The 16,869-nt window shown below is 34.6% G+C and overlaps 1 protein-coding gene across 1 annotated transcript in view; it reads right to left on the bottom strand.

The window, feature by feature from the left end:
* Positions 1-776: 776 nt before the first annotated feature.
* LOC129921279 (zinc finger protein Gfi-1b) overlaps positions 777-16,869 on the bottom strand; it is a 37,469-nt gene continuing 21,376 nt past the window's right edge. The window contains exons 2-5 of the mRNA XM_056003027.1: positions 15,557-16,112; positions 12,987-13,307; positions 12,612-12,793; positions 777-1,334 (exon numbers count right to left, since the gene is read on the bottom strand). Of these exons, the coding sequence (XP_055859002.1) occupies positions 1,036-1,334; positions 12,612-12,793; positions 12,987-13,307; positions 15,557-16,112 (1,358 nt within the window). The 3' untranslated portion in view covers positions 777-1,035. The remainder of the gene's footprint in view (positions 1,335-12,611; positions 12,794-12,986; positions 13,308-15,556; positions 16,113-16,869) is intronic.

Raw genomic sequence — 16,869 nt, 5'->3', positions numbered from 1 at the left:
CTTTAATAAATAAGCTACAACTTTTACATTTCTCTCTTGATTTTAAAGAATTAAGTGTCAATTAAAAGCAAATATAATAACACATTGTTCCACATAGTTAAATATTATTTTTATTTAGTATTAGCTATTTATATTGTACGTTATTTACCACATTGTGAAATTTCAATTCCATAAAGCCCAGGATTTTATTTAATTTTTGTAGAGATGAATGAAAGGAGTTTTGACCCTTCAAATAATCAGAAAACTTTTGTATTTAAGTAGGTTTATACTTGTAAGCTTTGCACTAGGTGTGAAAATGACTGATTTCGAAGAACTTACGGTTCGGATGACACTTAAATACGGCGGCCAATACTTAGCTTGTAAAGGCAGTTTATATTTTATCAAATTGAAATCATAAAATCAATAATAAAACATCAGATATTTGATTTGAGTTAAATTTAAAATTTATTTTTTTAAATAAAATACTTAATTTGACTACATTTACAATTATAAACGAAAAAAATAAACTAAGCCTAAGTCTTTGGAATGTAATATCAAATTTCTGTATAGTAACCCTTGGAAAGCTTGAATGTAAATAAATATTTGTATAATATACCTTAATGCTTATAAAATAAAAAATAAAATCATTGGTACACGTAAGTAATTACTTTAAAAAAACGTTGTATTATTTTAACAATAAATTTTGATTTAAAAAAAGAAAAACAAAAATAAAAATAAAAACAAGCATTACCTACTTATTGAGTTTCGTAGTTTAACTAAAAAATAATTTTTTTTTTTTTATTTTTGGCATCGAAGGAATTATATAATTATTTCACGAAAACTTAAAATAAAAAATACCCTCAATATGAGTAATTTTATTATTAATTTTTTGGTTTTTTGTTTTAATTTATAGGTACAACAAATAGTGATATTAAAATGTATTTTATTTATTTTTTTTATTACGATGATGCTGGTTTGTTTTTTTTTTCTATGAATTAAATTAACAAGAAATTTTCACATACACACATTGAAAAAAAAAATTATTGCACATTGCTGTTATACAATTAAAGACACTTTTTGACAATTCATTGAAGAAATTGAAGAATTCAGTGATGAGACACCATCACCATCGGGACTTCCGAAATTTGGTTTTGTTAAACTTCTTTCGATGAGCGGCCTTAAGTCTGTATGTTGTGTCTCCTTGTGTCTTCTTAGGTCTACTTTTCGTTGGAATGATTTGTGGCATAGTTTGCACGAGAATGGTTTGTAACCGGTATGTTTTCGAGAATGCGTGATAAGATTTGAGCTTTGGCTAAATGCTTTGCCACAAACTTGACATTTGTGTGGTTTTTCTCCTGAAATAAAAAGAAAAAAAGAAATTTAGTTTAAATTAAAAAAAAAAAAACTGTATTATTAAAAACAGTTCTAAAAAAGACATAATAATGTAAATAAGATCATTAGATGGTTCCTTTTTACGTAAAACACCCATTTTCGAAGTTATAAAGTTACACAAGAAAAAGAGGCTTTAGACTATTTTCTCTGCAGCTTCCTAGTCCTATTAAAATCTAGATATGAAGCCTTTGCAACCTAAGTAACCTCTTTAATAAAAGAATTAAAGACCTTATAATATTCCTAATCATAGTGACAAAAACCTTTTGGTTAAGAGACTTCCCATTGGGCATTTTGCTTTACGAAGAGACTTCAGGTCTTGCTGTACTGAAGCGAACGAGAACTTAAGACAGCAGTCTATGCCTCGGACACGACTGCTACTTTGAACAGTTAACACTAACTCTCTAAACATGCCAATACTAGCAATAGTAGGCCCAATAACTCTAATCCAACTCAAAGACCTTAACATCAAGCAACGGCAATAATGACATGAGCGAATGGTATACGCTGAAACCGTTTTCAGATCTTGAGACACTGAATGGGAACTGAACCCTAAGACAGCAGCCCGTAACATAATCAGCTGTTACCTTGGGCAATGTATACAATTCAAGGCTAGTCCAGGCTACTCTTTCGAAAAAAAAGGCTTGCGCACCAACTCCATTTTGTTTGGAAGCTAGGATAACGGCTGTCAGAGTTAAATGCCAAACAGGACAGGGCAATCATTTAGCTTCATTCAGGTTTTTTCCAGGGTAGGTTCACCCCAGCAGTATTTAATGTGTATTTTAATTCCACCTATTTTTTGTCAATTTTAATTGAACGACGAATTTGTTTAAGTTTTTCTGTGTCGCTTTTTATTCAAAAGTACAAACGGCCACTGCAGAAACGCTTAAATCAATCATTGAACTAAAGGACATTTCATTTTCTTGCAAGCTTTGAAGTTTGTAAGAAGCAATGTTTTTTGGATAAGTATTTTTGTTTTGTACGTTGGTCGGCGAGTTGAGCAAATTGTTTGTGACTTTGTAAGATTTCCACTACTATTCCAAAAACTACAATTTTGTTAAAATTTTGTTCCGGAACAATAATGAAAAATAATAAAATAAAGTAAATTGGAATAAATTATTGGCTCTTAAAAAGTACCATTTTGAGAAGAAGTTACATGAAACTACTAAATTTGTTCCAAAACTTCAAAAATCCTGATAGAATTTCTAAGTAGGTACATAGGACCAATTAAGTGAAACAAACGGTAGATTTCCAAAAGTCTAAAGATGTTAAATGGAATCTGTAAAATAAAATTTATAGATAATAAACGAAGAAACTTGAGCAATATGAGAAATCCATATTTTGCTCAAAATATTATATCGTTCAATACCTAAATTTTATTGCCATGTTTGTAAAATCAAAAATTTTTATATCTTTTAACCTTCTAAATTAATATCAATCGTCTCCTAATATCATTACTGAATTCCGAAAAAAAAGATAAGAAATCCTTTAAAACAATCTGTACCCCACAAAGTGATTTATCAAGAGAAGAACACTCTCAGGGTTACCTCTATCAATACGAAAACTTCAATAATCTCAACGAATACGTGATGATATTTAAACCATCTTGTTATAAACACACAAGGAGCTTCCCTTAAAATGTCATGGTGTTTGTGGGCATAGGGATAGTAGTCATGCCTAAGAATTAAACGAAGAAACTCTATTTCCAAACAGACTAAAATCACACTACATTTAAAACAATAATACAAAAAATCAATTCGAATCAGAGCATCCCAACGGACTTTTTCACATAACATATCTATACCTACATTTATATTATATATGTATGTATGTGAATGATGTAGGTATAGGTACATGGCTTTGGAGAATCACGTTTCTGCAATTCAACCGTTATGTACAGACACACATGCATAGCAGCAAGCTTTGGTTCTTCTCTAGTAGCTGTCAGCACACAACAAGGTTCTGCATGGATTTGTGTCTGTAAAATCTATAGACCAAAAAAGGCGAAGGACCATTATTTTTATATATGTACTATATTGTTCTGAATGGCGAAGCCACAGTTAGTTTTGAGTAGGTACACTCATTCATTTTGCGACGACGTTGCTGCTGCCGCCGCCGCCGCCGTGACGATATCACCTAGCCATGATAATGACATGGGTGACTCTGACTCCGACTATGGCCATAAGAACAACACACCAATACCATTGAAAATTGAAGAAGAATATTGTCATGGCAACCATGGAAAATAGGGCGGCACATGTATGTACAGAAAAATCACGACCGACCAATGAAAAATTTAGTCAAGGGATTTTGATTTTCTCCGACCAACACACTGTAAGCTTGTCAGCCCCCCTCACATATACTAACAAATTCTGCGTGTGTATTAATTAAAGCTCCCTGATATCGAACCCTGTTGCTGTGTTGAAAGCTCAATTTTACTCATGTAGACGACGACGTTGTTCAGATTGCAACCCCTATTCGTCTTTAGCTGAAATCGGAAGCAGCAAAATAGTAGATATAAATGGCTTACATTTCATCCGGAAAGAGCACTTACACAACCACATGTATACACACACACAAACATCTATACATATACACCCATCTGCTGCTGTGCAAAATGTATTCCAATTCCAAATAAAAGATAAGATACTAAAAAAAAAAAAAAGTCGTATCGTAAACACTATATATATTTTTGAAAACATGGCGCAATCCCAGACATTTTTATCGTTTTCGTCCTCGGTGGGTGTAGCAGATGTAGCTCGCTATAACTACCATATCGTGTAGATGTGTACACTGGTTTATTTATTTATAACGAAATAGACGCACATTTGCAACGTTGATTCATCTGCCAGAAATCATCTGTTTTTTCTTACTTTTTTTCGGGAGCAGCTTTAAGGATTTTGTTTCCTTTTTTTTTTAATTTTGTTTGGTTTTTTTTATTTCTTGATTTTTCTTTTTTTATAGCAACTGATTTGGAAATCTGTGAACTTTTTGTTACATATAGAAAAAGACTGTTTGTATTGTGTCTACTTGGATATTCAATTTAAATAATTTGAATCGTATATAAACATAATCTATCTATGGGTTACGAAATTTTTTATCTTTAAAATCGATTACCTAGTTTAGTTCCTTCATGCAGACAATGTATATTTTTTGCATTACATATTTAGGTTTTCAATTTATTTAGATGACCTATAGGACTGCGTTTCTGACTGAAGAACCTTTTTTTGCTTTACATTTCTAAGTGCTGACTGAAGAAATGATGCAAATCATGATTAATGTTCTTTAACAGTTATCTCTAGTCTGTATAATATAGAATCACACTGGATATCTTAGGACAAATCTTGTCATCACATGAATAAGATAATGTTTTATTTTACGAAAAATCTATTATTTCAGAATAGCCGCTATTAAACAATTCTAAAAAAATAATCTTAAGCCATAAAAAATCAATTGATTTGGATTTGCTAAAGATTCTTTAAGAAGAGCTTTTAGGCTATTGATTATGTCGTTTAGAAAGGAACTAAACGTTCACGGGTTTTTATTGCAGGAATCGTTCAATGGGTTATAAGAGAAGATAAAACCGCGGAGTGCTATTAAATGAGAGGGTGGAAACTGAGGATAGGGGTGCAAAAGCCCTCTTTTTGGTTTTTTCAATATACCTCGTAAACCAAGCAAAATTTTGATATATTTTGCTCAACACTTTTTGTAGAGAACTAAATTTCCTATTGAAATAATGTTTTTTAAAAATTGAAAAAAAAAAATTTACATACTAAAACAGTCGAAACAATCATAAAAAAAATATCAAAAAAATCGATTTTTTGAGTTTTTTGCTTTTTTAGTTGTACATTTTTTTTGGGTTGAGATAGACATAAACATTGCTCCAAAGAAAAAAAAAAAGATTAAATTTCCTTCAAAATGCTGTGCTCACTAAATTTTTTCAATGAAAATTAACCGAAGTATGGCCATTTAAATCTATCTTTTTTTTCGAATTTTTAGTTTTACTCAAGTAAAACAGAAACAATTGAGGGGAAAGTACGATAACTTAAGCACCAAGAACTGATAATGAGATTTTGTAGAGGGGTTATATACAATCATTGTTTACTATGGGAAGGGGGGTCTATGTCCCCCCATTTTGGCGGGAGGGGCAATTTTCTAAAAAAAAATACTTAAAATAAAAAAAAATTATTAAAAAACAACGACAACCCTTACAGTTTTGATTGATTGATAATGGTAGAAGCTCTTGGCAAGTTTAGTAACGTGGAAGAACAACCGTCATAGAGATTGCGCAAGGATAGTTCCAGAAAAAACAACGCAATAGAAACAAAACAGATGCATTCCGGATGAAAACGAAAGTTTATTTCAATTATTCAATCCTTAAATTGTAGAAAATGTCATTTTCTTAATTTGTAAGAAGTTACCAAACAGTATAATCACTTTCTCCAATTAATTCCACGATTGTGTACAGTGCAAGTGCATTTTCAATGTTAGCTTCTATTTATGCATTTTCTGTGGTGCCTAAGGGTAGCTCGTAGCCCATAATTGGTTATAATGTGCAAAAAATGTCAAATTTTAATATTGCTTCACTAAAATTATTGTTGTCCATGATTTTTCATCATTTTTATGTAATTTGAGAGCTTGTTTCTATTCAAGTGACGCAAAAATAACATTGTTTTTTGTGAAGTAATGCGAAAAACGCAACTAGTAGCCATACGGTTTCTGTTTTGGGTTTTTCGTTTTTACAACATTGTTTGTTTTAATTTCCTCTTTGAAAATGCAAAACCAAAAATCTACTAAGCTACCTCACCAAAGCGCCAATCGCTTTTTTCTAAAGAAAAATTGTTGTTTCTATTCAAGTGACGCGCTGTGTAAATCTTAATGAAAAGTTTGGCTGGGTGAATATAAATTTAGGAGTTAAATTCGCAAACACTTGTTAACTCTTGACAAAGAGTTATCTGCCTCTAAAGAAGTTTTTCATTGCAATAAATCCCATCTATTGCTCTTTTTGCTAGTTATAGAAAGTTACCATTTTTCATGAAATGCCCCTGCCTCAATGCTTTATTTTATCCATCGCCTAAGGCAGACGCGCGCCGCCGCCTATATGGTAGCTAGTAGGCTCAGTTCACTGATACGGTCCTACATTGAAGACAGATCAAAGCTTCATCCTTGGAGCGTCACTTGCATAAGTACCGATATAAAAATGAATGAGTGAATTCGACGAAAATCGCTTCCGATTTAGAAATTAATGTCCAAAAACTTGATACATCTACCAGAACCATTTCAAGGCAGCTTAATGAAAATATGCAAACGAAAGCTGGTCGATGGGTAGCGGGCTATCTCATACCTAACTCCTAGGTTTTAACAAACAAAGTGAGAGAACTTACATATATGGTATGTCATCAATATAAGCCAAAACTGTTGTTACAAAGATTGGCGCGGGCACCATTTTGCTTTAGTATTGGAACTAAATGGAATTGCAGATATATCATGCTTCTCCAGTGCAAATGGAAGAAGTTCAGCCAAACTTTATCAGCAGGGTTTTGTTCTGTGAAGGTCAAGGTGGTTTAATGCACAACATAAGATAACGGGATTTTATCTTATTCAATACTTGAAAAAATATTCAAACTAAAAATTTTAAATCTAAAACAAGAGTTTACAAGTTTTCAATCTTTTTGATTATTTTCTTTCCGGAAAAGTCCGGAGTTTTGAATCTCGATCAATAATTTCATCAAAAATTTGCCTGGGAACTCTCTCTAATGATGATCGAGAGGAAGTTTTCACTAACGATATATCTTCTAATTTGCACCAAAAGAAAAAACATTTTTTTTTTTTTTTTTTGACGGGAGGAAATCTTCAAAAGACACTTGGCAGTATTCGACACCAAGTAGTGTGGGACTCTTAACCACTAAAACCACCTCTTTATCAGGACCAATCTTGAGAGATCGACATCAGATTTTTCTTTCTTAACTTTGTAAAATCACTTTGGGGGAAGTTTAAACTTTTAATACTTTCCCATGTTTTTTTAGACCATAAGCTCATGAGGCTTGGTTCTTCTTAATCTTCGAACATGGTTTCTTGTATTCAAGACGGACACCATTTCAGAATTGGTATGACTTTGCAGTCTCTGATTATGCGATACAGCGTATTTTTTAACAACTTCTGTAACCGTTTCTATTTGTAAGTCACGATGTAGATCGCTATTTCTTATGTACCAAGGTGCATTAACTATTCCACGAAGGACTTTGTTTTGGAATTTTTGGATGATTTCGGTATTTGTTTTCTTTGTACAGCCCCATAATTGGATACCATACGTCCAAACAGGCTTTAGTACTTGATTATACAGCATTATTTTGTTTTGGGTTGATAAATCAGAGTTGTTACCAAGTAACCAGTACATTTTTCTATATTTCAAGTTTAGTTCTTCTCTTTTCTTTTTGATGTGCTCTTTCCACTTTAGCTTTGCATCCAAAGTCATTCCAAGGTATTTGGCCGTATTGGCGTAAGGTACAGCTTGATTATTAATGAATATTGGAATATTGTTTATCTTTTTATTTGTAAAGTTTATATGTGAAGATTTTGTTTCATTTTTCGCCATTTTTCGGTCCAATCTCTGACTGTGTCGACGGCATATTGCAGCTTTACTGCTCCCCTAGAGACACATTTGTCGGGTACCAAAATTGCGGTATCATCTGCAAAAGTAGCCATTATGGTGTGATTCCCAACTGGGATATCCCTTGTGTATAGTAAATACAGGGTAGGACCTAGGACACTTCCTTGTGGTACACCGGCTTCTATTTTCTTCAATTCCGAATATTCTTGATCGTACCTTACTCTAAACAATCGGTCTGAGATGTACGATTTTAATATTTCATAGTACTGTCTGGGAAGATCCCTTTGCAGTTTGTACTCAAGTCCCTCATGCCAAACCTTGTCAAAGGCTTGAGCAACATCTAAGAAAATAGCTGAACAGACTTGTTTTTCTTCTAATGCTTTTTCTATTACATCCGTTATTCTATGAACTTGGTCTATCGTGGAATGTTTATTTCTAAAGCCAAACTGATGGTTTGGGATTAACCTTCTTTCTTCTATAATTTTGCTAAGTCTCTTCAGAAGCAGTTTTTCAAAAACTTTTGCCATAATTGGTATAAGCGATATAGGTCTGTAAGACGTCACTTCTGTAGGTGGCTTACCTTGCTTGGGTATGACAATCACTTCAGCAATTTTCCAATGGTGTGGGACATACCGTTGCTTAAGGCATGCATTTATTATATATTGGAGTTTTATGAAGGCTTTCAAAGGCATTTCTTTCATAACCTGAGCAGTAATTAGATCGTAACCTGGTGATTTTTTATTTGATAGTTGATGTAAACACATACTTTTTATTTCTTTTAATCTTACAATTGGTATTTCACTTTCATCTATCTTATCAACTAACTGCAAGCTATTTTCAGCCGCGTTTGTTGGGTATGGCTTAAAAACATTCGCAAGATGCTCCGCGAAAAGGTTAGCTTTTTCTTTTGGGTTACCGATCCATTTCCCATCTTGAGATTTCAATGGAGAGTTTAGTAACTGCGGTCTTTTCAGGCGCTTGGCTGCTTTCCATAGCGAAAAATCGGTTGAAGCATCAGTCGTTAAATTCTTTAGGAATGTACTGAGTGAATCATTTTTGAATTTATAAATTTGTTTTTTAAGATTGTTGCTTATACGGTTAAACGTTGTTTTATCATCTGGAAATCTAGTATTTTGCCATTTTCTTCGAGCTCTTCTTTTCTCTATTATCAACTCTCTTATCTCTAAAGGATATTTTATTTCATTTTGTCTTCTATTAGAAAATGTTGGAGTACTTTCTTCAGCGGCCTGTTGCACATCAGCAATAAATTGTTCCACTTCATGGTCAATTTGCTCGATTGTATCCATGGGAGATCTTAAATTTATAAAACTTAAAAGCCTTTCTCTAAAATCACTCCAGTTTGTTTTCTTATTTACAAGCTTTGGATTACTTTTTTCTATTACTTCCGATTCACTTAGTGTTAGAATCACTGGAGTATGATCTGATGACAAGTCATAATTACCTTCGACACTAATGTGATTTCGTTTGATTCCTTTAGCTACGAAAAAGTCAATAAGGTCTGGTATTTTGTTAGTATCGGAAGGCCAGTAAGTAGGCGACCTGGAGGAATAGAATTCGCAATTGTATTTACGGCCTGCTTGGAAAAGTCTTTTGCCTTTAGTTGATATAAGTCTTGAACCCCAATGGGTGTGTTTCGCATTGAAGTCTCCACCAACAAGAAAGTTATGCCCAAGAAGATTTAATAGATCTGTATAGTCATCTTCTGTCGGGGAGCGCCTTGGTGGGCAGTATATAGCTGCTATCTTAAACTCTTTCTTTTTCATACCAATACTAATAGTTGTTACTTGCATATTTTCATTAGTAAGCTTGGTTTCTTCATAATGTTTTAAGCTTTCTTTTATAAGAATCGCCGATCCACCTCTTGCCTTGTCAGCTGGATGTGGAGCGTGGTAACATGAATAGTGTTCTATTACACTATCTAGACTTTGCCCATTGGAGAAGTGAGTTTCGGACACCAGGCAAATATCTATATGTTCTAGATCTAAAAAGATTTTTAATTCGGATAAGTGTTGTAAAAGACCGTTTGCATTCCATGTAGCGATTTTAAGTGTTCTGTCCATCATTGTTTTTTAAGAGCGACTTTTTCGCTTAACTGTTTGATATTCAAATCCTGTTTATCAATTCTTTGAAGAATGAGGTGTAGCATTTCTTTTATGGAAGTCTCTTCATTCTTCCGCACATTTTTTAGAATCTGAGAATAGGCTTTATTTTCATCGCTTTTACTTTGAACAGCTTTTTTAGGCGGTTCATTCTTAGTATTGTTTTCAGCAGTTAAATCGGTATTTACTGTGTTTCTGGGTTTGTCTCTAGCAGATGTATTTTTGCTTTTGAACTCTTGGAATTTTTTGGCAACTGGGCAGCCTCTATAGCTTGCCGGGTGATTACCCTGGCAGTTCACACATTTTGCTTTCTGATCTTTGCTCATCGGACAATTTTTAGTTGCATGTTTTCCTTCGCACTTTACACAAGCAAACTCGCGGTTGCAATATTTTTGGGTATGACCAAAAGCTTGGCAACGTTTGCACTGCGGAACAACTTTAGATTTTCGGAGTGGTTCAATTTTAACAGCTATGCCCAAGATAGATCTAACTTTATAAATCTCCTCGACACTTTGTTTACTGTCAAAAGTTAGCATGAATAAAGGTAGTAACCTCTTACTTGTTGTCGATTCTCCAGAGGAGTTTTTAATTGTCTCATTCTTAAATAGATTGACTGCATCAAGAGCTTGGAAGCCTTTTTGTACTAGATCTTCCACTACTTCCTCGGGAGAGCACGAGAAATGAAGACCTCTGGCTACTACTTTTATTGGCCTTGTAGCTTTGTTCTCATATGAGTGCCATTGTATTTGGTGTTTGCTCAGTTCTTCGGTGACAGATCTATACTCGTCGGGTTCTTCAACTGTGACTTTCCAGTTGTCTTTGTTATACGATGTGTATTTGCAAGCTTTTTTAGTACATTTTTCTATTATTTTCTTGAGATCTCCAAAAATTGGAAATCCTGAGATCATAATTGGTGGTGGTGTAATTTTTTTGCTGCCTTTAGCGTGAGATTTTGATTTAGCATCAGTTACCGCATTATTCATTTTTTTAGTTTCTGTAATCAACTCTTTATTATTTACAGCTTCAGAGCTTTTCTGATTTCTTAAACAAATCTCGGGACTACCTGTTGCTTTACGTTTCTTTGTGATACGCTTATTTTTCTTTTTCTCAGTTTCGAACAAGAGTTCTTCTTCATCAGTTTGATATTCAGGTTCCATATATCTTGGACTTAACTGAAGCGTTGACTCTGCATCTTTCTTGCTAAGCACGGAAACTTTCTCTTCGAGTTTTTTCACTTGTAGCTGAAGACTTTGAACTAGAACTTCAAGTTGTTTTCTTGCCGCTATTTCAATTTGCCATTCATCAAAGTAGTTTTTTGATTGGTCTTTCTCTTTTTCTTCGATGGAACTCTGTTGATCTGTGATGTCGATCTCTTCATTGATCTTGGTTCCTTTTTCGCTGATGTTTTTAACATCTGTAGTATTGTTTGAGGTTGTCGATGATGTAACCCCTGAAGTTAATTTGTTTGAAAAAACATAATCGGACAAAGAAGAAACAAGGACGAACTGTACGATATTTGCAAGTATCAAAAGTCTTTCGTTACTCATACAACACCAATGTGTTGTTTAGAGATTTACATCAAGTGTACATCGGTAACCCATTCTAACTTCTTACATACTTTACAAATTCTGGTAGCAATGGGTTCAAAAATTTTAAAGGTAAAAGTAGTCATAATCTAATAATAAAATAAATCTTATAATAAAAACAAATATAGAGAGGGAATAATAGTATAAACAGGGACCTATTTTCTTTTTTTCCTTCTCGCTGTTACTAAATTTGAATTTTTTTCCAAACACAAATTTGCTTCTTTAGTTTAAGACTAAGAACGCAAACACAATAATTGCCTATTAAGAGGACAGTAACATTCTATACTCTTCGCCAGTCAACTGATTATTCCAAACCAGATGAAAGATAAAATATTTGTCTGGACTAAAGGCCGTAAAAAAGCTATATTCTGAGCCAAGACATTCCCCAAACTTATATATTCAGTGGATACATACCTAAATTATGAAAATAACACGAAGAGCTGACTTTCTTCTCGAAAATTTTCTTATTTTACAATCACGTTTCTATGTGAACTACCCAAAACGAAAACCCCCCCCCCCCCCCCGCCACAACCCTATAGTCGATATATGTATGTTTGTATGCATGGATGTGAAACATGAAAGTATACGTACATATCAACCCACACAAAGTAAAAGGAGATAACTCGACGACATTATGCTACAGGCACACATGGGATCCCCGGATAAGCTTTAACAAATTCCTTTTGATTCGTGGTAATCCATCCCTAGAAATTGATAGTTAATTTTGATTTCAAAATGTGAAACACAAAGGAATGTATAATGTGCTTCGGTAGTCCCTATAATCTATTTACGCTAAGCTTTCAAATTTGTTCCTGATTAAATATTGGTAGGGCGAAATACTTAGATACCCGTTTACGGTTTTCCTCAATAAAAGAGGAACTTTAAACTTGGAAACAATCTCCGTTTATAAAGCAAAATGTTATTTACCTGTGTGAATGTAGGTGTGTTTTTTCATATCGCTCTTCTGATGAAATCGTTTGCCGCAATAACTACAGGGATATGGCCTCGTGTCACTATGTATCAGTAAGTGTGTGGAAAGTGTACTCGACCGTTTAAATCTTTTACCGCATTGTTTGCATTCAAATACCTTTTCAACATTGTGTACTGCCCTGGAATTATACAAAAAATTAAATCCTTATTTTATATTTATTTGGACAACAACAAAAGCGATTTATAAAGAGTTGAGGTTTTTTTTTTTGTCAAAGCAGAATTAGTGTATAATTAGTGCGACATAGGTTTTTGTTACTTAATTACCGTTAACTTAATAAGACCATTTTAGTGTGTGTTAGTGTGTATGCTTACCTATGTTGGCTTAAGCTAACCTCATGACCAAAGGTTTTATTGCACAATTCGCAAGCATAGGGCTTTTTGCCATGGTGTGTCCGTCGGGAATGTACTTCTAGTCCATGGGGCGTTGAGAACATTTTTTCACATTTCATGCAGGAATAGAGGTCACTGAATTGCGGCAATCCCGGCCATTTGGGCATGTGATGAAAATGTAAATGTGGCGGGTGCGGTAATCCTAAATGAGGATTAAGGTTTCCACCATTTTGTGCTTGTATCGTTGGCACCATCAAGCTACTTAATCTGAAGAATTCTTCTTGTCGTGATGTTGGATGAAAACTGGTGGAGGTTGATACAGATACAGAAATGAGAATAAATTATTTTATGTTTGTAAATTTAAGGCTTTAGGTAAAAATTTAATGGGATTTTAATAAGATTAGGTAGGTATAACTATGATAAATTTGTAGGTCAAAATATAGGTATAAAAGTAAGAATTATCTTATACTTATTATTGTTACTGAGGGCAGGACTCATAGTCTTTACTCCATTGGAAATTTTCTCCCAAGTGAATGTTTGAACAGGCTTTTAGCCACTTAAGCTACTTATAACGTCAATAATTCCGAAGCTTTTGCTTATAATATAATAGCTTATGAAAACGAACTAAGGAAATCGTGGAGTAAAGGCTTAAGTGTTTCCTCACTAAATTCTGCTCAGACACACAGATTCAAGAGATCATGCTTTTGAATAAAGTCCAATGGTTTTACTTCTTAAAAATGTCAACGACAGAGATAGGTTTTAATTTTTCGACCATATTTATTGTCAGAAAATGATTAACATTAACAATTACTTAGAGGATGGGAAAAATTCGATTATTAGGGACTTAATGGAATATTTTAGTTTTTTTTTTATTCACTTTTTAAGAAATCAGACGAATATGACGGATGAAAAATTTATGTTACAGGATAGAAGTTTTAAGGCAGGAGAATACATTTTAGGAATGATAGGGCTCATTATCCGGGTTAGTGTTCTTGTGCTAGTGCATGAAACAGTATAAATTTGTACAAGAAATGACGTTTAAAATTTCGTTTATGATCGTTCAATAATTTTTGGTCGAGCAAAAATGTTGGCCTCCAAATTAACTCATTTTTTTTAAACAACTCTCAACCAATCGAACGAAGAGGGGACCTACAATGTTCTGCGGACCCCGAACAGTTAAGGTGGGGTGCACTTATTTGTGATAGTGATAACTATCACTATCAGTTTTTCATATGAGGAACAGGCATACATTTAAAGAGAGAAAGAAGATCTGAAGAAAGTGGAGGATGCGCTGCAGGGAAAGACCAGAGCTACAAATAGTGCCAATGAGCTCTGAAAAACGAAAAAAAACCAAGGAACATCGGCTTCTCACACGGAAAACGTAGCAACACAAGTAAGGAGCGATCGAGGAAATAGAGCGACCAGGAGGAAAAAAGAACATACATCTAGAACTGAAGCCTAAAAAGTGAAACAAGAAAACATCGTAGTAGAGTCGCAAGCAATGCTGAGAAGTTTTAAAAACCACTTCTGCAATCTCTATAATCTATTCAAGCTTAAGTCCAATAAAGCTGCTCGAGTTGACGCCCTTATTGGTGAGCTATTGAGAGCTACAGGAGATGACCTGGTTGGGAGTATGCACCAACTCATCTGCCGATTATGGAAAGCATGCACGCGAAATAAAACCTCAGCATTATCTACCCGATTCTTAAGAAAGGTGATCCTTTGAATTACGCCAACTACAGACGAATCAGTCTCCTTAACATCGCCAATTTCAGTGCTGATGATGTTGAAAGATGGTTCCTCTGGTGTTGATGTTAGAGTTCTGTATAACTTTTTCAAGGATGAAAATTTCTCTGCAAATGGAGGAAAATGAGGCACTGGGCATGCGAAGTAAGAATCCATCGCTGAAATCAAAGGGAGGACCACTTCTGCTTTGGTTTGAAAAGGATATTGACTAGCAAAGCTCTCTCTAGCAACTAAAGGGTCCCAATACAAGACTCTTATCATTCCAGTCCTACTATATGTTGCAGAGGCATAGACTATTGTATTGTTTCGAGAGAAAACTTCTGTAGGCGATTTTTAGTCCTGTCTGCATTGACGGTGATATGAGAAGAAAATGGAAAAAAAAATTGTACGGGCTGTGTAATGACACTTAACTAACCAAGAAAGTAGAGATGCAGCACCTGGAATGGCTAGAACAATACTCCGACCTACAGGGACGGCGAGCGCAGTAGAGGAAGATCTTGTCTAAAGTGGCGCACGCAAGTTAAAACAGACCTCAACCAACTTGGCGTGCGAAACTGGAAGCATATAGCAAGGATAGAGTTGGATAGAAAAGCTTCTTGATTAAAGCCCGGATCCACAGTGCATTGTAGACGCCTTATAGCGTTGACCACCCTAATTAAAGTCGTATGCGTAAAATGTCACATAAGGTTTTATATTAAGATATTTCTTAAGTTTAAGTGAATGTAATCGTCAAGCAGAAAATTGGTCAAGTAGTAACAACACCAAACTACAATTTTTTGATAAATCAATGATAAAAAATATCTTACCTAGAACTTATATTAGGTTGCTGTTGACCTTGATGGAATGCAAACGCTGCCAAAAGAGGGAATGGCGAAAGCATGGGCCTTGGAAATAACGCCGGATCATATGTGTTGCCATTATATCCCGGTCGAAACACCTCGAAGGGATTCGTTTGCACTGATGATGGAGATTTTGAAAGCCTCGGCTCGTCTCGTCTTAATAAGGCTGATACCGAAAACATTTCGGATTTCTTAGGACTCGCCGTCGACAATATAGTTTCACCGCTCACCGCTGGCGAACACACAGGCGGCGTTGATCTATGATGAGATAATGGCGGAGGTGAGTCAACTTCCAATTCCAACGAACTCGATCTAGATCTCGTTCGGAAGCCATCCACCTGCGATGACCTCGATTGACTGCGAGATCGTGACAACGATTCACCTTCGATATTGTCCAGCAGTACATTGCAACGTATGAGGTTCTTCCCAGATAGGGTAATTGAATTGTTGTTGTCCTCATCTTGTGCCGTTGCTATTCGGGATTCCGCCTTCACCAGTCGATTAATTCCAAAAGGCAGTTCATCTGTGGGATAGATATACAGAATTAAATGAGGTATAATCGTATTATCAGGGGGTGCACAGAGCTCCTCTGTGTCTATTATGTCACCCTATATCTATTCAAACGCAATACAAATGATTTATTTCGCGTAAATTTAAATGTTAATCTGTATAAGGAGGAAGATAATGATGAAAAAGAAAAAAAAAAAAAGAAGAAGAACCACCCCCCAAATTATTCGAAGAAATTGCGCATGCACTTCTATCATTTATCAATATGCTTTCTGTGTGTATATGCTGGTGATGATGATGATGAGGACTATGATGATGATGATGATAATACATTATGCAGCATTGGGATTCTCTCGAATCTCAACCCTCTTCATTCCTCTCAACCCTATCCACATAGAGCATTGAGTTGAGCATCCCTTGTTTTCACATCCCCTTAAGCTAAAACTTCACCGCATTTATTTGTGCTTTAGTTTCCTTTTTGCTTTTAACCATTTGAATTTAATACGCATTCTATAGATAGAGATACCTATATATTTATTTTGTAGATGTGTGTATCTAAATGTGCACTTGTTGTCCAGACCTCTAGAATTATAGAGTTTGAATTTGAACTGAAATAACTCAAAGCCTGGGTGGATTTTGGATTTTGTATAGTATTTTTGTCTCTGTGTGTAAGAATTTTCCGCTCTTTTATATTGCGGATCGAATTAGAATTTTGTCAAATTGTTATTTTGTTGGGCATTCAATTCGATTCGATTCGAGTCCCGTACCCTTTC

The sequence above is a fragment of the Episyrphus balteatus genome, chromosome 1 (genome assembly GCF_945859705.1).
Source record: "Episyrphus balteatus chromosome 1, idEpiBalt1.1, whole genome shotgun sequence".
Classification (NCBI taxonomy): Eukaryota; Metazoa; Arthropoda; class Insecta; order Diptera; family Syrphidae; genus Episyrphus; species Episyrphus balteatus.
Note: the sequence above shows the minus strand (reverse complement) of the source record. Positions and strands in the feature narration are given on the sequence as shown.